Source organism: Heloderma suspectum, chromosome 1, assembly GCF_057233095.1.
Source record: "Heloderma suspectum isolate Gila_16-S chromosome 1, 16-S_ref, whole genome shotgun sequence".
Lineage (NCBI taxonomy): Eukaryota > Metazoa > Chordata > Lepidosauria > Squamata > Helodermatidae > Heloderma > Heloderma suspectum.
Genome location: NC_139458.1, coordinates 256,029,109 through 256,049,040, shown reverse-complemented (window position 1 = coordinate 256,049,040; position 19,932 = coordinate 256,029,109). Strand labels below are relative to the sequence as shown.

Genomic DNA, 19,932 nt, shown 5'->3' with positions numbered 1-19,932 from the left:
ATGCACAAAGAAGCGGGCTGGTGGAAGCCGCACTGATTGGTGGAAGGGAAAGTAGCCTGGGGCGGGGGGAGAGCAGAGGGGCAAACATGTCTACCGGGAAGTAACGCATTGCCTTCAGTTCCATGTCGTTGCCTCTCAGTTTAAGTATCGCGCTTGAGAGTGGAGACGTGCAGCTACAAAGGAACATAGCTGAGAAGCACTGGATGCCAGTGGATTCACAGCTGCGCAGTTGAGAAAGGGTGGGTGCCAGGGCAGGTGATTTCCACAAACATGTACTAAGAAGCACTTCACTGAGCCTGTGTTTGTGCGGGGAGGGGGGGCTGTTGATTGGGCAGTTAATACACCGTGTGCTACTCACTCTCTCCTCCTCCCCAGCTCCATGCTCTCTGCTCTCAGCAGCGGCTCAATCTCTGGAGGCACGGCTGCCTGCTTGCCTGCCCACCTCAGAAATGTGTATGCGGGGCTTGTTATGAGCGCTACTCACAAGCAAGTCCTACATGCTAGTCGTGCACCCTCCTCCCCAGAGCACCCTTGCTCTGCGCTCTCTGCTCTTCCGGGCTTGAGAGGCCCGCTTTAACCCTCCCACCTACCGCCCCAGTTGTTAATTTAATTCGCAGCGCTAATACTGCGCAGCTCCTACCGAGCAAACAGTGAAATCGGTGCCATGTAGGTGTGGCCCCAGTGTGGGGATCTAAGAGAGAGATTGAAAGAGATCCTACAAATCTATTGTGTGACCACACTTGCAATACTGCGCATAATTCCGATCACTGCACCTCAAAAAGGATATCGCAGAGCTGGAAAACATGCAGAAGAGGCCACCCAAAATGATCAGGGGGTTGGACCAACTCTCCTATGAGGAAAAGGTACAATGTTTAGGGCTCTTCAGCTTAGAATGAGGGGGGGGATATCATCGGGTCTGGGGGCCGTTTTCATCCCTGGACCTACCCCCACAGGGTGCCACACACTACGTAGGGAGCCAGATTTTTTTTTAAAATTGTGGTTTTCTACCAAAATCCAGCTGCAAACTGCTAAGATTAACTAAAATGGTCAAATTTAGCTCATTCTCAAGCTAAATTCGAGCATTCTGTAGTGTTAAAACTGTAGTTTTTCTCTGCCATTGCCAAATTCAGCAGTGGAGAGGGGCATATGTGGCATGTGGGCTGGGTGTTGCCCACCCCGGCTTAGAAAAAAGGCTGAGTAAAGAGGGACACAATAGAAATGCATACAATTATGCATGGTGTGAAGAATGTGGATTTTTTTCTCTCTCCCTCCAAGGGTCATCCAAAGAAGCTGAAGGGGTGGTGGTGGTGGAGATTCAGGACAAAAGGAAGTATTTTCTTGACACAGTGGAGAATTCCACAGTGGAATTTGCTGCCACAGGATGGGATGGTGATAGCCACTAGGTTAGATTGCTTTAAAGGGGGATTAGACAAATTAGTGGAAGATGAGGTTATCTATGCCTACTAAACATGATGGCTATCTGCTGTCTCAAGGAACAGAGGCAGAATGCCTCTGTACCAGCTACTGGGGTCTGGGGAACAGGAGCCAATGCAATCATGTCCTGCTTGTCGGCTTTCCATGGGCATCTGGTTAGCCACTGTGTGGACAAAGATGCTGGACTAAATATGCCTTTCACCTGATCCAGCGGGACTTTTCTTCTGACATCACTTAGGCAAAATGAAGTCAATTGAAAGAGAGAGAAGATGGGGAGGGGAGGATGGCAGTGCAAATGAACAGATGCACATTTTCATAAGTACTGCCAAAAAACCATGAAAAGGAGGAGTTGTTTTTCAACAATGCTGAAAATGTTCCTCAAAGACAGTGAGTAGTTTTGGCTCAGCAACAGTTTATGCCACCAATCTTTAAAATATTGAGCAAAATGAGTTCATATATCATGTGCTAGTAGGAGCAAGGAGAGCACTGTAATCCCTATCCTTTCTTCTCCTACCCCAAATTACCTAGGATGTCATGCTGCCACTCAAGAATTATATCACTGTATAGACACTCTTATCACCATAAACAGTAATATTCAAAGTCAGCATTTGGTTTCTGTAATACAATGAATACGGATATAGATGTACTTACTCCTGAGAAGGCATGCAGAAAATTACGGATTAAATATAAGGAGGGGGAAATGTAAACCTGAGATTAGAGAGATATTTTTTTCCATTTCCATTTCTTATTATCATGACTAAGATCTAATCTATTTCCTTTGTAGAAATGTATGTTGTGTCCTTGAAGCATAAACAATATTATGCAATTGCGTGTATCTGACAATCTTTGATCAGAAAAACCTTGCTCCAGCATTCCATTTGAGCCTGAGCTTGCTGTTCTCCAGACAGACAGGGGCATTTGGAGGAACAATTATGAGACAAGCCTGCCTGCACGGAACCAGTCTTGCTATGGGACACAAGTTTAATTTCCTGAAAAGCTACTTCCTGGGGCTAAAGACACAGAAATATCTTTGATCCCCCCCCCTCTGCCTGCCCACAAAATAGGGAGGGACCGAACATGAGATTAAATAAAAACATTAGGCGTCAGGTTTCAAAAGGGGGATTCATTTGTTTTTCTAGGTGACTATTTTCATGTACTGTTTCGATAGATAGATAGATAGATAGATAGATAGATAGATAGATAGACACACACACACACACACACACACAGTATGCATGTGTGTGTGTGGGGGTGTATCCTTTCTTTTCCTACCCCAAATTACCTAGAATGTCAGGCTGCTACCTTTCTCAAGAATTATATCAGCTTTATGTGTGTGCATATATATTTGTGTGTGCATGTGCGTGTGTATACACACACACCCTAACAAAGCCAATGGTAAAGGGGGATTAATTTGTTTTGCTAGGTACCTATTTTCATGTACTCTATGTGCACGTGTGTGTATACACACACACACCCTCCCTAACAAAGCTCACGGTAAAGGGGGATTCATTTGTTTTGCTATAGGTGCCCATTTTCATGTATTCTGTGTGTGCGTGGGTGTGTATTCCTAACAAAGCCCCTGGTAATGAATTGCCAAAAGGGAAGCTTTATTGTCTACATAAGGTAAGCTGGAGGTGCTAGACACTACTGCATAAAACAAAGGAGTCGAAGTCAAAACGCGTTCTTGTTCTTTTGACCTCTGTATTGACTGCTCTGGAAAATGCAGCCTCTTGGACAAAAAGAGCAATATGTAACCCAAGTCTAACAGGAAAGGCAGAATGAAGCATTTTCCTCCTTGACTGCACCTTCTCAGCTAGTTTGATTCGCCTGGAATATTCTAGGGTTTCCTTTTTTGTTCTTTCCCTCTCTCACTCTGAAGAAAAGGCCTTTTTCTGCTCCTCCATATTCAGCACTGCACCCGTTCCCTCAAAGCAAGCGCTTTCAGCAGCCACTCCATCGATTAGTTCTGCTATAGAATGGAGAATATCTTTCAGTTGAACAACCAGGAAGATGAAGGGAGAGCATTCCCTATTGTTCCTGCCAGTTAGCGAGTTCACCCTGTGCTTGCGGTTATATGAGTGGCAAATCACAATTATATGTATGTGACCATCTGGGGGACACGGAGCCAGAAATCTGGCAGGGGAAGGACTTGGGAAGGGGGTGGCTGGTATCAGTGTAAATCGTACAAGACCATAATGAAGGGAAGGAATTTGGAATTAAAACTAGGGCCACACGCAATGTTCTTCAGCAAAGCTATTCAGCATGAAAGCAGGCCTTTGAGGAGGAGCAAACTATTTCCACAAGGAAATCCCCCGCCCCTGGAAAACACTCACCTTTCCTGTCCCTGTTTACTATTCACTCCCACTTGTCGTATTTGCTTGTGTGCACCGTTTAAAACAGGACTGGGGAACCTTAGGTGGCTTCCTGGCTTTTGTGCAGTTTTTCCCCATTCTGAAAGGCTGAAATGCCTCTCATGTGGCAGGAAGAGCCTGAGCTAGAGTATGCCAGTATTTTTGCCCCTGCCCCTTTTGCCATTGGCCCCACCAATCATGGGAATGCGCTCCAGGGAGCTTCTCCAAAAGGAAATTCAGCCCTTGGGTTGAAGGAGGTTCTACACTCCTGATTTAAAGCAACAACACCACCCAGAGCTGGGAGGGGCTGTAGCTCAGTGTGACAGAGCACCTGCTTTGCATGCAGATGGTCCCAGGTTTGATCCCCGGCTTCTCCAGGTAGGGTGAGGCAAGGACCCTGCCTGAAACCTTCGAGAGCCGCTGCCAGCCAGTGTTGACAATACTGGGCTAGATGGACCAATAGTCTGACTCAGTGTAAGGCAGTTCCCTATGTTCTCCTTCCCCTATTGGCTGGGAATGTGAACCCAGCCAACTGGGATCATGTAGCAGCTGCACTCCCACCCATTCAACGTGACACTGACCCTGGCAATTTCAATACCGGAAGGCATATAATTTTAAAATATTGTAACAGTTATGACTTTAAACCCTGGATTTTGCTAAACTAAAATTGCTGCTGTGCCTACAATGAGCGGAGCAGATCTTCTCACACACCTTGTTCGCCAGCATGGTGTTGTTTTGTGCTTGCAATACTGCCTCTTCAAAATCCCATCAATCTTTGCTTGCATACCCTGAGGTTCTTGGGCTCTCACAGCTATGTACTATTTAAAATGAGTAAACATGGAGCACGCTGGTTTATTATGAGTCACTATTTATACGTCCAGGAATGAATGTGTGTTCTGCATTGAGATGTAGCGTACCATGCTCACACGATGGGTTGTTTCACACACAAATGTACATTGCAATACCTCAACAATGGAAATGAAGTTATTCCAGATGATACAAGCTGTCTCTCTGGTGTTTGACCTGCAATGCAAGATGTTGCAGTGAGAGGACAGCCGTGGGTTCACCCTGACACTGTGCTTAATAATGTTGGGTATAAGGTACGCATAGGAAGATAGGAATGTGCCTTCTACTAAGTCAGATCCTTGGTCCTTCCAGCCCAGTACTGTCAACACTGACTAACAGCAGCTCTCCAGGGTTTCAGGCATGATTTTTTTTCAGGGCCAGCCCAAGGCATTTTGCTGCCTGAGGCAAAGAACAAGATGGCATCTCCTCCCATACCATGTACAAAAGCTGACTGGACTGGTAGATGAATTTGTCTTCGATGCTGATGATGGGACAGCATCTTCCACTGCACCTGAAAGCAGCAAGCTGTGTTAGGGGGTGCAGGGCAGCTGCGTGGCACCCAGGTCTCTCCTCCAACATCTTGCTGTCACCTCCCAGCATCTGCTGCATGAGGTGACTGCTTCACTCCCCCTAATGGTAGGGCCGGCCCTGAGTTTTTCCCAGACCTAACTGGAGATGCTGGGGATTGAACCTGGGACCTTCTGCATGCAAAGCAGGTCCTCCACCACAGATGTATGGTTTTGGTTGGTGGTAGATGTTTGAAGGACCCACCTTAGGGCAAGTGGTCCCAATGATATTTTCAGCCCACCCCCTTATGGGAATGTATTTACATTGTCTCCCTCATCATGTACATTACTGTTATGCTCATCCATAATTTTACTAGGCCAATAAAGCTTATGGGAACTCTGCCACTTATGTAGAGTACGGATTCTGCCTGATTCCGAGCCAAATGGTCTCCATGTTCAGTTTTTGCCTCTAATGTAGGGATTTCACAAGGTCTGATCCTGCCCCGAAAAAGCTCTTGGCGCTACATTTTTGTGACTCTTTGCAACTGTTTGCAGACATTGATTCCCCACTATTCCCCACCTTGGCTGCTGCCTTGGCAGCTTTTCCTTTCTCGGTTTCATTTCTCCTTGAGTGAATCCAGGCAATCAGGGATCAATTCTTGGATGTGAAGATACCAAAACACAGCATAGCCAATCAGATTTAGCTAAGTGGTGATGTCACTAAAGGCCTATCAGCATGACAGCAATGCTTCCGGTCTGTGCACTCCAAGATCACTCTAAGAATCAAAACATTCCTCAGCCCTTTGTAATGATCCCTAAAAAGTCACCCAAAGGAATAGCCCGCATTCAGTTGTGATGAAGATTTTAGTAATATTGCCCCCCCCCCCCAAGTCTGGCTCACTTCCCCATATATTTCTTATTGTTTAGCGGTTTTGTAGATTAAGGCTGCAATCCTATACACACTTACCTGGGTGTAAGTCCCATTGAATTCAACAGGGCTTGCTTCTGAGTAGTCATGGATAGGATTGCACCGTAAGTCATTCAGGAACCCAGAAAAAACAAGCATCAGAAGCATGGAATCAGTTTTTTGGCTAGTCTTGAAGCACCTGTACACAGTAATAAAAGCACTAGAGGCAGAACAGCTTTTGGCAAATTTAATCAAGTACTCTCCCCCTCTGATCAGGATGATTAAGGCACAGCCAAGAGTCATTTCTCTGTTTGCTGCCTTTTGACACTCATTGACAGACACACAGTGGGAGATTTGAAGCCTGATTATCTCTTTTCTTTCATCTGTTCTCTCGGAGAAAGTCTTATTACGATAGTGCTGTATAGTTACAGCTGCATCAAACTATTTCCTTCAAAATCAACAAAAGCGCAGGATCCATAGAGGACAGAGAAAAATGGAGAACACTGTTATAAACCAGAGACAGGCTGTGCTTTCTGCAACGCTATTATAAGAAAACCATGGACGACTCCATTTTCAATAGTCAGGAAATTTTGATATGGAAAACTGAATGGTGCCCACACATATGTACAGCAGTGTGTGTGTGTGTGTGTGTGTGTTCGTTTGTTTGCGTACTTATCCATGTGCAACTCCTATGCTTTTGGGAGACCCAACCATGTTTAAATGACCCAACCATCTGGGTCATTAAAGCATTTCTAGTCTTTAACAAAAATGGCCACAATCCAACACAGTTAAGTGCACAAACCTTCAGAGCAAATTTGGGGGCACCTGGGGGGTGGCAGGAGGGAGGGGGGATCTATTCTGCTAGTGGTTTCCATTCCACTGGTGCACAGACAAGATTAGATGCAACTCAAAGCTCTGAAGAGAGAGAAAATCTTCATAATTCCTTTCTTTTTAAATGGCGTATGTCTGTGAAGGTTTGAGGCCTACAGAGGCAAAGGGAAAGAAAGTCAGGCTTAGAGGCCTGGGGGGGAGGAGTTGCTGGGGGGGGAGGTATCCCTGAGAGGAGTAGTTTCATTTCCCCAGTGGAGGGAGCAATCCTATGTGGATCCATGTTCACTTCCGACCCTGGGGGCAACCGCCTATCCAGTGCTGGGAGGGAGGAGTGGTGAGGATCTCCTCCTCGCTCCCCACACACTGCTTTCGCGGCTAGGCAGCCGATTTTAGCTGTCTAGCTGCAGGACCTTGGGGCACAGGAAGCAGCCTCCGGATGACACATAGGATGTGCCTTAATGGTATTTCCAACCTCCCCGCCCTGCCCCTGGGAACACCCCATTTTCGCCACTCTGTGCCGCTCTTACGAGCATGGAGCGCAGGGCAATCCGCACTGCCTACGAGGTGGCGCAGGAGGGGGTGGGGGTCGGTTCTCCAGGAACCGACCTATCCTATGGCTGTCTAGCCACTGACTAGTGGCCAAAGGATTGTGTCCTAAGTTCCATTTCTTCAGGTTTGAAACAGTACTTTCGGTTTTGAGGGAGAAGGGTATATAAAGAGAGAGAGAGAGCCTGTAAGAGCAGAGTTGGGGAGACTACAGCCTAAAGGGGGAGCACGAAGAAGCAGCCTGAAAAAGTGTAAGTACAGTTAGGGCAAAGAAACTTGCGTTTTTCATCTTTTATTTACTCTTAATGCCTTTTTTTTATCACTCAGCTCTATTGTGTAAATACCTTTAGTTGTAATTTGCTTGCTTTAATTTACCAGTAAACTGTTGTGGTTAAAACCCAAGTGTCTGAAGTGTTAATCACCCCACGTTTACAGCCTAAACCCCATGTTATTGGGAAGGGGAAGTTAAAGAAGGAAGGTGGGACTCTCAAGTAGAAAAGAGATCCTTAAGGAACTGCTCATGGGTTCCAGGTCATAAGGGGAACCCTGACAATGTCACAGCAGGTATTTATTTATTTATTTATTTATTTATGAGTGGATTTACAAATAAAAACCTTCATAGAACAAATTAAAAGTTACAACATGCACAATAATAACCAGTGACATAAAAACAATTCATTCCAAAACCAGCAGTAAAATAGCAACAGTTACTACTTGAATTTAAGAGCATGGACCAGGATCATGAATCAATTTACCGTGGTTGTAAACAACCAGGTCTTTTTATATGAAATCTAGGGCATGAATGACTGTAGCAAGAGTCTTAGAAGATTTCCTTTCTGTGTGAAAATGAAGGGGGAAGGCCTCCTCCAAGATGATACCTCTCATCTTATATTACAGATACTTAAGATTTTTTAAAAATGTGTTGCCCAGTTAACCAGAGATGCCTTTTTAGTCAATTAAAAAGATGAAATTCAATTAATGTAACCAATTAATCCATTAAAGGCTGAAGCCCTTGTTTTTAACCATAAGGGTGTTTGTACAATCTGGTTTCTTTACACAAGCAAATAGCATAAGAGAACTCTTCCTCCAAGTATTGTAAACTGGTTCTACAACCAAATCTGTGGCTTGCTTTTGTAGGCCAACAGCCTGATCCTATGCAATGGGATTTACACCCAGATAAGTGGATTTAGGGTTGCAATCTAAATGCATTATTTCCCTTTTTTTTGTTCGGGAGAGGAAGAATAATACCATACTATTGTTTGGGCTGAAAAGCTCTTCAGAGATTGTGTCCTGTTCTTGATATCTATTTCCCACTGGAAGAAATTAGAATAAAAATTGAGTTGTCTCACACTTTGATTTCGGATTGTAATAGTCTTGGGTTGAGTGTGTCAATACATTAGTTTTACTGACTTCATTGAGAATATGTGCATGTAAGGGACACCTGATATACACAGTATTATGAATTCATTTCACTAAGCCCCAAATATTGGATATGGTTAGGTATTTCCCACTTCTTTATACTAGGGTAAGCCAGGAAGGAAGGACACTAGATAGGAAGAGACATTTGGGCCTTGTAATTTCTATTCATAATCTACATATATGATTTTAGGACCTTTGAATTTAAGATTACACTGGTATTTTTATTTTTTACAGATGGCTATACACAAAAAGAAAACCTACTTAGAAAATAAAATGGTAATTTTTTATTATTGTTATTATTATTATTTTCACCTTTTACATTTATAAAGTTGTTTTAATCAGAAGTAAGCAATTCCTGATATATGTTCTTAGCTTTCTGAAAAATTAACAGTTTTGGGCAGGTTTGTTTTTTAAATTGCAGAAATGCATCTTGATTGTGTTAATTTCAAAATATGAAATGCACAGAATTGTTAACTGATATTTTATGGCAGACGGCTGTTGGGTGGTAAACAATGGGATTGTAGGCAGGTCCCTTTGCCAGCCTTCTACAGAATACAACATTAAAAAAAACCCTCCTCCTAAAAAGAAAAGGAATTCAAATCAACACATTCCTCAGTAGTGACAGATCCAACACTCCAGCTGGCTTACCAGTTACTAAAGGCCTCCAAGTTTTATCTGAAATGTCATTTAATTTTCTCATGATTCTGATGAAGGTTGAAAATATGCCAAATATTGGGCCATGGATAAAGAATTATTTCAAAAACCTCAGACTTGAAAGGCATCGACCACACAATCCTGTATGCATGCCTTCTCAGAGGTAAGCCCCTTTGCATCCTGTGAGGTGCTCTCCGATCCAATGTAGTTACTGGAGGCTCAAGTGGCCTCAGTGGCTCGGAGCACCTTTTACCAATTTTAGTTGATTTGTCAGCTGCAGCCTTTCCTGGATAGAGATAGCCTGGCCACAGTGATCCATGCTCTAGTAACCTCCGGGTTAGATTACAGTAATGCATTAGATGTGGGGCTGCCCTCAAAAACAGCTCAGAAGCTTCAAATAGTACAGAATTTATCTGCTAGAATTCCAGCTGGTTTACCTAGATGGACCAATGTTACATCAGTTCTGAAGGACAAGAACATTGGCTGCCTATTCACTATCAAGCCCAGTGCAAGGTACATAGAAACATAGGAAGCTGCCTTGTACTGAGTCAGACTATGGGCCCATATAGCCCAGTATTGTTGACACTGACTGGCAGCAGCCCTCCAGGGTTTCAGGGATTTTTCCTAGCCCTACCTGGAGATGCCAGGGATCGAACCTGGGACCTTCTGCATGCAAGGCAGGGGCTCTGCCGCTGAGCCACTGGCCCAGGCTGCTTATTTTTAAAGCCCTAAATGGCTTGGGGGCCCAAATATTTGAAGGAGCACTTCCTCTCGTACCAACCTACCCATGCATTAAGGAGGCCCTTCTCCATGCCCCATCTATACAAGAGGTGCATTATACATCTTTGAAAGAGAGGGTGTCCTGTGTGGTGGCTCCTAAACAGGGAGGTACAGCAGTCACCATCATTGTATTGTTTCCCTGCACCAGGTTAAAACCTTGTTATTTGCCCAGAGACTTTAGGTGCGCAATCCTAACTAGCTCCACTCTCCCCGCCCCAGAATGCCCACCAGCCCTGCCTCTTTTCAGTCGCTCCGCGCTCTTCTTACGAGCGCGGAGGATGGGGCTCCTCCGCGCTGCCTCAGAGGCAGCGCGGACAAGAGGGAAAGTCAGATTTCCAGGAACCGACCTTGGAGTGCAGGCTCCGAGGTCAGTTTCTGGAAAAGAGCAATCCTATGGCCTTCTAGACAGCGTCTAGTGGCCATAGGATTGCTCCCTCCATATATTAAATTATTAGCTGATTGTATAGCTTGATACCTCTCAACTGTATTATATTGTTGTTTAAAGTTTTATGTTATTTTATTATTGTATTGAATATTTAAATTTGCTGTATACCACCCTGCAATCCAGCTTTGGATGAGGATGCAATTTATACATTTTAAAAGTAAACATAAAATAAAAAGTGTATTAAATAGTGCCTATGTGTATGCATATAATTGCAGGCTAATGTTCTATGTATGTATGGGTATGTATTTGAAGGTATTTGATCTTTGAAAACAAAGAGAGAAAGACAGAGGGGGTGCTCAAATAAATTTGTCCTCAAAATCCTCTCTTGTGATTTTGTATTCAATATAATCCAAAACATTTAGGTATTCAACACCTATTTAACTTCAGAGAGACACTTGATATTTGACACTGCATAGTTTGTTTAACAATACTTTGGGGGGGGATTAATTTAAAAAATACGTTTGCAATCTCTCCAATTGCTTGAGACTGTTAAACAATTATTTGACAGCCAGCAGTAGTTAAAAATTTGACTTTTAGCACTTGCTAGTCTATAAATCGTAATATTTGGTATCATATGTTTGGTCCCAAATCCTGCTATAGTCATGACCTAAATGCCATTTAAATGAGTGGAACAAATTAGTCTTGATTAGCTTATTGCTTTCAGTGAGTCATGGATAACTTTAGCTGGATTGGGGCTATATACAACTTGATAACTAAATATGAGGGAGAGAGAGGGAGGGAGGGAGAGAGAGAGAGAGAGAGAGAGAGAGAGAGAGAGAGAGAGAGAGCATGGTGTGGAGAATGTGGATAGGGAGACATTTTCTCCCTCTTTCATAATCCTAGAACCCAAACAGCTAATCCCATGAGCTGATTGGTGGGAGATTCAGGGCAGTTAAAACAAAGTACTTCTTCACACAGCACAGAGTCAACCTATGGAATTCGCTAGTACAAGATATAATGATGGCCACCAATTTGGACAGCTTTAAAAGAGGGTTAGACAAATTCATGAAGGAGAAGGCTATCAATGGCTGACCATATGTACCGTTTTAAACGGGACAGTACCGTTTTTTTCATATTTCCCAACCATCCCGTCATTTTAATATAAATGTCAATTTTGTCCTGTTTTTAATTTTTTGTAAAAAAACTGACCGCGTTTATCGTAAGGCTCTATGCTAATCAATGCGTGCAGTAAAACTACTAGTGTGATGGAAGAGGAAGTTCCGTTTACCTTATCCAGCCAGGGCCAGGCTTCTTGAGCTAGCGACGATCAGACGCCACCCCCTTGCTTGTCTGCAGTGGCGGGGAATTCAAGAGGCGGTCGCTAAGCCCCGTTCAGCGTGTGGGGAGCCAGGAGGGGTGAGTCTTACCGTTATTTCTACCATCATTCCGCCCATAGAGAGTCTTTCTGCCCTACATTCAGCTTGATTCGGACTTTTCAGACTCATATTTCGGTTCAACAGGCTGTTAGCAATTTTTTTATTACAGCGGAACTCTCTGGTGGGACATTAGCATATACCGGCTTGTGATAGCAGTCAGGGTGTTCATTCCTTTTTTTTTCTTTTTGGTGTATGTTTATGATTTTTTGCAGTCTGACCACTGCAGTCCTGCATTAGAGTGTTCAGTGAGGTAGGCCATACAGATTTGTTTACTGCTGATGTGATATTTTATAAGTATTTTACATATGTATATTTATGAGTGGTTTTTTTGTGTATATGCAATAAATTAGTGTTATTCATTTGCGCCTCTTTCCATGTTCCTTTGCAGAGAGTTTAGGTTGTTTTTTAGGTCTCTTATAGCCTGAGAGACCACAAAGGGAGCTGCAGTTGTTTTGTTATATTATGGTTTTTCATGAATACGCAACATTACATAACCACGTCCTGTTTTTGTCATCCCAATATCCTGTTTTTGTCTCAAGGAAATAGTCCTGATGGCTATGTGCTACCTCCAGTATTGGGGGCAGTTTGCCTATGTACACCAGTTGCTGCGGAATATGTATGGGAGGATGCTGTTGCACTCATGTCTTGCTAGTGGTTTCCCCGTGGGCAGCTGGTTGACCACTGTGTGAACAGAATGCATGGTCTGATCCAGCATGGCTCATCTTATCTTATGTTCTTATACATACTGTAAGTATCCTGATCCAAAGAACTACTTAGGGAATGCCATTACAGGGGGAACTGGTACTCACCCACCCACAACACCACCACAACCCAAACTGTTTTTGAAAGGCCACTCAGTTATGGCCATGAGGGGATGCTGTTCATGACATACATGCCTTGGGTACATGGAACTAGAGACCAAACTATACACAAGAGACATATGGAGGGTGGGGGGACTCTGAATTTGATATATGCAGGTTGCAATGGTGAAGAGGAGGAGCAAGTCCGGCGGGCACTTGACAGTGGACCTCTCCTGCTGTGTAGGCTCTTGGCAGGTGCCCAACTATGCCTACCCTTGACACTGACCCTGGCAGGGGTTGAACCCAGAGTCTTCCACATGCAAAGCATGTGTTCTGCCATGGAGCTATGGTCCCACCCCAACATTCAGTTTTGACAGAGGAATGAACACGAAGGACTGCAGTTTCCTTAGCGACCTGAGAAACTAAATGCTAATTGCAGGTGCAGACCATCGCCTCCAGCCCCACCACCATGACCACCTACACACTTCAGCAGCTGCAAAGACATGCAGGTCAATCATCCAGGGGACTATAAACTGTAACTTTATAGGCCATTGGGAAGGAGTGTGATAAAAATGCTAGGATGAGTCAGTGGCCTTTGACGTTTACGGATAGCCCAAGGAGATTGTCCCTTAAGCAAGAGAACCCCATGGTTCTGGATTTTGGAACAGTTTGTTCTGTTTAAGAAATACCTCTTGGAGAAGGTAGAATGCAATGAACAGTGAAAGCAATCCATGAGGGGAAAACTGTTGTAATTCTAAACTGCTACACTGAACACCACGATGCTGATAGTTCATGATTGCGCACTAGCCAGTATGATTACCCTGCCTTCCATGACAATTCTGGATCTTATAACTTAGGGTTTTTCTGAATTCAGTTTTTGTAGCTTGACTTGTGTAAATAACTGCATTTTATGAATAGAACCTGCTCACTAACTGTTTACTGCCTAAGGTAACTTGGATATCATATTGTAGTGGCTATGAGGTTTTTGTTGTTGTTTTCGTTTTTAATTCCCAGCAATTCAAGTTTTTTTTTAATTATTGCCCCTTTCCCAATGGGAATTCCCCCCCCCAAAAAAAATAATGACAGAATGATCTCAATTCGAATTCAAGGTAAGCCATTTAACATCACACAGTGATCCAAATATACGCCCCAACCACAGATGCTGAAGAAACAGAAGTAAATCAGTTCTATGAGGATCTGCAGCACCTACTGGATAGTACCCCAAAAAAAGATGTTATTTTCATTATAGGAGACTGGAATGCTAAGGTGGGTAGTCAAACAACACCTGGAATTACAGGCAAGCATGGTCTGGGAGAACAAAATGAAGCAGGACATAGGCTGATAGAATTTTGCCAAGACAACTCACTGTGCATAACAAACACTCTCTTCCAACAACCTAAGAGACGACTTTATACATGGACTTCATCAGACGGTCGACACCGAAATCAGATTGACTACATTCTTTGTAGCCAAAGGTGGCGGACATTATGTAGTTGGTAAAAACAAGACCTGGAGCTGATCGTAGTTCAGATCTAGGGATGGCAGAGAATTCCGCCACGGATCTCGGTGAGGCTGAATGCCAGTGCATTCGGCCCCCTGAAATCTGTGGCGGAACGGCCTGCCACCCCCCCGCCCTCCTGCGGATCCCCCCCGGGACAGGACTCACCTGGGGCGGATCTTCCGGGCAGCGGCAGCTCCGGCGGCGGCTTCGGTGGTGGCGGCGGCTGGTCTTCCAACCGGCTGCCACCACCGCCATTTCCACTCTTGTAAAAAAAAAAAAAAAAGACGTGATAGGCTACATAAAGATTTACGTAGCCTATCATGGCTAGGTTTAAAAAAAAAAAATGACGTGATAGGCTACATAAATCTTTACGTAGCCTATCACGGCTGGGTGGGTTAAAAAAAAAAACCCGCGTATGCAAATGGTGGCAGCTACGGCCGCCACCATTTGCGTTCCTTATTTTTGCCCGTCTTAGTCTATGTAAATATTTACGTAGACTATGACGGCAAAAAAAAATGGGAACGCAAATAGTGTAGCGGAATCAAAAAGGGACGCAAATAGCACCCGCTACACTATTTGCGTTCCCCTTTATTTTCGCCGTCATAGTCTACGTAAATATTTACGTACATTAAGAGGGCAAAAATAAGGAACGCAAATGGCGGCGGCCGTAGCTGCTGTATGCGGGTTTTTTTGTTTTACCCAGAGCCCTCCGCGGCTGGAAATCCGGCTGCGGACGGCTCTGGCCTGGCTGGGACTGGCCGGCTGCTCCGCGGAGCTGCCACAGAGCACAGCCGGCCGTGGAGGATTCCGGGGGGGAGGAACGGAGCGCCTCCCCCCTGTCCAGGATTCTGGGGGGAGGGATGGAACACCTCCTCCCACACCATAAACATAATCTGCAAACAGGTAAGTGACTTTCGTACATCCCTATTCAGATCATGAACTTCTTATTGCACAATTTAGAATCAGACTAAAGAGAATAGGGAAGACCCACAGATCAGTTAGATATGAGCTCACTAATACTTCTAATGAATATGCAGTGAGGTGAAGAATAGATTTAAGGGACTAGATTTAGTAGATAGGGTCCCGGAAGAACTATGGACAGAAGTTCGCAACATTGTTCAGGAGGCGGCAACAAAAAATGTCCCAAAGAAAAAGAAAACCAAGAAGGCAAGATGGCTGTCTGCTGAGACACTGGAAGCAGCCCAAGAAAGAAGGAAACCAAAAGGCAACAGTGATAGGGGGAGATATGCCCAATTAAATGCAAAATTCCAGAGGTTAGCCAGAAGAGATAAGGAATTATTTTTAAACAAGCAATGCACGGAAGCAGAAGAAGATGATAGAATAGGAAGGACAAGAGACCTCTTCCAGAAAATTAGAAACATAGGAGGTAAATTCCAGGCAAAAATGGGTATGATCAAAAACAAAGATGGCAAGGACCTAAAAGAAGCAGAAGAGATCAAGAAAAGGTGGCAAGAATATACGGAAGATCTGTATAGGAAGGATAATAATATCGGGGATAGATCTGACAGTGTGGTCAGTGAGCTAGAGCCAGACATCCTGAAAAGTGAGGTTGAATGGGCCTTAAGAAGCATTGCTAACAACAAGGCAGCAGGAGATGACGGTATCCCAGCTGAACTGTTTAAAATCTTGCAAGATGATGCTGTCAAGGTGATGTATGCCATATGCCAGCAAATTTGGAAAACACAAGAATGGCCAACAGATTGGAAAATATCAACCTATATCCCCATACCAAAAAAGGGAAGCACCAAAGAATGTTCAAACTATCGAACAGTGGCACTTATTTCACATGCCAGTAAGGTAATGCTCAAGATCTTGCAAGGTAGACTCCAGCAATTCATGGAACGAGAATTGCCAGATGTACAACCTGGGTTTAGAAAAGGCAGAGGAACTAGAGACCAAATTGCCAATATCCGCTGGATAATGGAGAAAGCCAGGGAGTTTCAGAAAAACATCTATTTCTGTTTTATTGACTATTCTAAAGCCTTTGACTGTGTGGATCATAACAAATTGTGGCAAGTTCTTGGTGGTTTAGGGATACCAAGTCATTTTGTCTGCCTCCTGAGGAATCTGTATAACGACCAAGTAGCAACGGTAAGAACAGACCACGAATCAACGGACTGGTTTAAGACTGGGAAAGGAATACAGCGGGGTTGTATACTCTCACCCTACCTATTCAACCTGTACGCAGAACACATCATGCGACGTGCTGGGCTTGATGAAGCCAAGGCTGGAGTTAAAATCGCTGGAAGAAACATTAACAATCTCCGATATGCAGATGATACCACTTTGATGGCTGAAAGCAAGGAGGAGCTGAGGAACCTCATGACGAAGGTAAAAGAAGAAAGTGCAAAAGCTGGGTTGCAGTTAAACCTCAAAAAAACCAAGATTATGGCAATCAGCTTGATTGAGAACTGGCAAATAGAGGGAGAAAACGTGGAGGCAGTGACAGACTTTGTCTTTCTAGGTGCAAAGATTACTGCAGACGCTGACTGCAGCCAGGAAATCAGAAGACATTTACTTCTTGGGAGGAGAGCAATGACAAATCTTGATAAAATAGTGAAGAGCAGAGACATCACACTGATAACAAAGGTCGACATAGTTAAAGCAATGGTATTCCCCGTAGTAACCTATGGCTGCGAGAGCTGGCCCATAAGGAAGGCTGAGCGAAGGAAGATAGATGCTTTTGAACTGTGGTGCTGGAGGAAAATTCTGAGAGTGCCTTGGACTGCAAGAAGATCAAACCAGTCCATACTCCAGGAGATAAAGCCAGACAGCTCACTTGAGGGAAGGATATTCAAGGCAAAACTGAAGTACTTTAGCCACATCATGAGAAGACAGGATACCCTGGAGAAGATGCTGATGCTAGGGAAAGTGGAAGGCAAAAGGAAGAGGGGCCGACCAAGGGCAAGACGGATGGATGATATTCTGGAGGTGACGGACTAGACCTTGGGGGAGCTGGGGGTGTCGACGGCCGACAGGAAGCTCTGGCGTGGGCTAGTCTATGAAGTCATGAAGAGTTGGAAGCGACTGAACAAATAAACAACAACAACCTGGAGATGCTGGGGATCGAACCTGGGACCTTGTGCATGCAAAGCAGGGGCTCTACCACTGAGCTATGGCTCCTCCCCGCAAGTCATATTCTTCCCTTTGGCTCAACCACTCACTACCTCCCCTGCCCATTATTGTTTAGCCTGGAGGAGAGCCAATTAAGAGGTGATATGAGAGACATCTTCAAATATTTTAAGGAGAGCCACAGAGATCAGTCATGGGGAGCCCCTGACTCTCCAGATGTCACTGGACTACCACTCCCATCATCCCACAGCACTGGCCCTTCTGGCTAGGCCTGATGGGACTCAGCTAAACATAAACCCCTGACACAGATGATGGAGCTATTGCTCGCCCACTCTGCAATGCTCCAGCGGGTGGGACCCAAACCAACAGGATCCAATTACAAGAAAAGGAATTTCGATGAAACATTAGGAAGAACTGCCTGATGGTATGAGTTTTTCTGGCAGCGGAACAGTCTGGTGGCCTCTCCTTCGTTAAAGGTTTTTAAGCAGAGGCTGGATGGCTGCCGTTCAGGGGATGCTGTAGTCATGGATTTCCTGCATTGGAAGGGGGCTTGGCTAGATGACCTTTGAGGTAACTTTCAACTCTGTGATTCTGTGAATCTTCCTCTGGCTGGAAAAAGCTGAGGAACCCAAATGCAGGATGTTTCTTTAGCATTTCCTGGTCAGAGGACAGCGCAGCCATCATGGGCAGGAGGAAGTGGCATGGGAGCAGATGACATACGTGTGTGTGTGTAGATAGAGAGATATCTCCAGACTGAGTGATATGCTGCAAAACCACCTGAAACCTAAATGAGTAAAATGCTCGACAGTCTGTCAATGTGATCAGTAATTTAGATATTCTGAAGAGGAAAAAATGTGGTAGCCCCTGAAGACACAGGACCAATCCATCACAGATGTCATTAGTCTAGTCTAGTTACAAAGATTTAAGAAGGTGATATATTCACAGACAAAAGTTTCAGTCCTAAATGCTCTTACTAGGGAGCTGCCCAAGTAAGGGTAAAAGCAGCCTTCCCCAACCTGGTGCCCTCCAGATGGTTTTGGATTACAATTCCCAGCATTGCTGACCACTGGGTATGCTGGCTAAGGCTGATGGGAGTTTATGTGCAAAACACCTAGAGCATCAGGATGAGGGAGGCCACTCTAAAGGGTTAATGCTTTTCTTAGGAAACTGAAACTGAAAGTAATGTAGTGGTCCTTTGGTAATTGTTAGACCTGCTGCCTTAGTCAGCTGTATCAGCAGTAAATTATGCTTGTTTAAATTTGATAAATCATTAGAAAAAAAGGGAAGGTTTCCAGAGTCTGCCTTGCAGAGAAGCTGTTTTGTTGTGATCTGGTCTACAATAATATACCTTCCTGCTTAGTGAGTTTGTGCACAAAATCACTGACTGTGAAAAGTCACATCTTATTGGTATATCTGAGTGTGGTCTGAAGAATTCTAGGCATGTCTACAACAGTTGCTTACCAAAGCTTAGCACTCATTTTAAGCATCTGTAGTACCCACCTGGGTTTCTCTGGGTTTCTGCAAACATCTGTGAAGAAGTGAGTTGCAACACTGAAAACTGCAGTAGTTGGAAAAGGCGCTGATTCCCGTTTCAATGGTTCGTGCTCCAAAACGTCTTATGCACCCTCCCAAACAAAAACAAATCCTACGGACATTGTGATTTTCAACCATGCGAAGAGCTTGCCATCTTGAATGGATGGAGAGCATTCTCTCTTTCTTTAGGTTGCAAATCTATCCCCTCTTTCCTGGAAGTAAGACCCGCTGAGAAAACACATATAGGACTGTGTAGTTAATGTATTTTCCAATTCCATCTGGATTTTCAAAACAATTTTCAAGGTGGGTTGAAGAAAAATAAAGGATAAGAATAAAGACATAAAACCAATCTCCGTAGGAAGAAGGTTCTTAGCAAAACAAACCGACAAAGGTTACGTTGAGACCCCTACAACATAATGTCAACCACTGCTGAATTAGACAGGAGCAAGATGACCTGTGGCTTTGGCCATGGCTGCACTACAGGTTTACATTCCAAGTATCCACCCAACAGCCTGGTTCACATGTAATGTAACTATAACAGATTTTTTTAAAAAACAAGCAAACCAACCTGGGTTATTGTGAATAAGGCACCATGCTCATGCATGCTGCCCAATTGCTCCTGCTGCAAGCGGGAGTGGCTCAATGACCCACATACTTTCTCTCCGCGGTATGCTTAGCATTATGTGCAAACCAGGACCTCTGGCTTGTCTCTCCCCTGACAAACCAGAGAAAGGACCCATGGTTCCACGTGTTGAATGAAAATGGTGCATTCTACAAAGGTGACTGTTGCACATTTGTACCATTCTAGAGATCAGTTCATGTTGGCACCGTGAATTAATCGTGCATTCTTTCACCATATTATACACACACTATGTCAATAGTCTAAGCGGGGCATTCACTGCACTAGTTA

The 19,932-nt window shown here is 44.3% G+C and overlaps 1 protein-coding gene across 3 annotated transcripts in view; it reads right to left on the bottom strand.

Moving 5' to 3' along the window:
* PAK5 (p21 (RAC1) activated kinase 5) overlaps positions 1-19,932 on the bottom strand; it is a 168,622-nt gene that overhangs the window by 124,051 nt on the left and 24,639 nt on the right. The window contains exon 3 of one of the 3 annotated variants that reach the window (XM_084824935.1): positions 18,990-19,250. The exons of the other annotated variants lie outside the window; for them this stretch is intronic. Coding sequence (XP_084681061.1) covers positions 18,990-19,196 — 207 coding nt within the window. The 5' untranslated portion in view covers positions 19,197-19,250. The remainder of the gene's footprint in view (positions 1-18,989; positions 19,251-19,932) is intronic. 3 annotated transcript variants of the gene reach the window in all.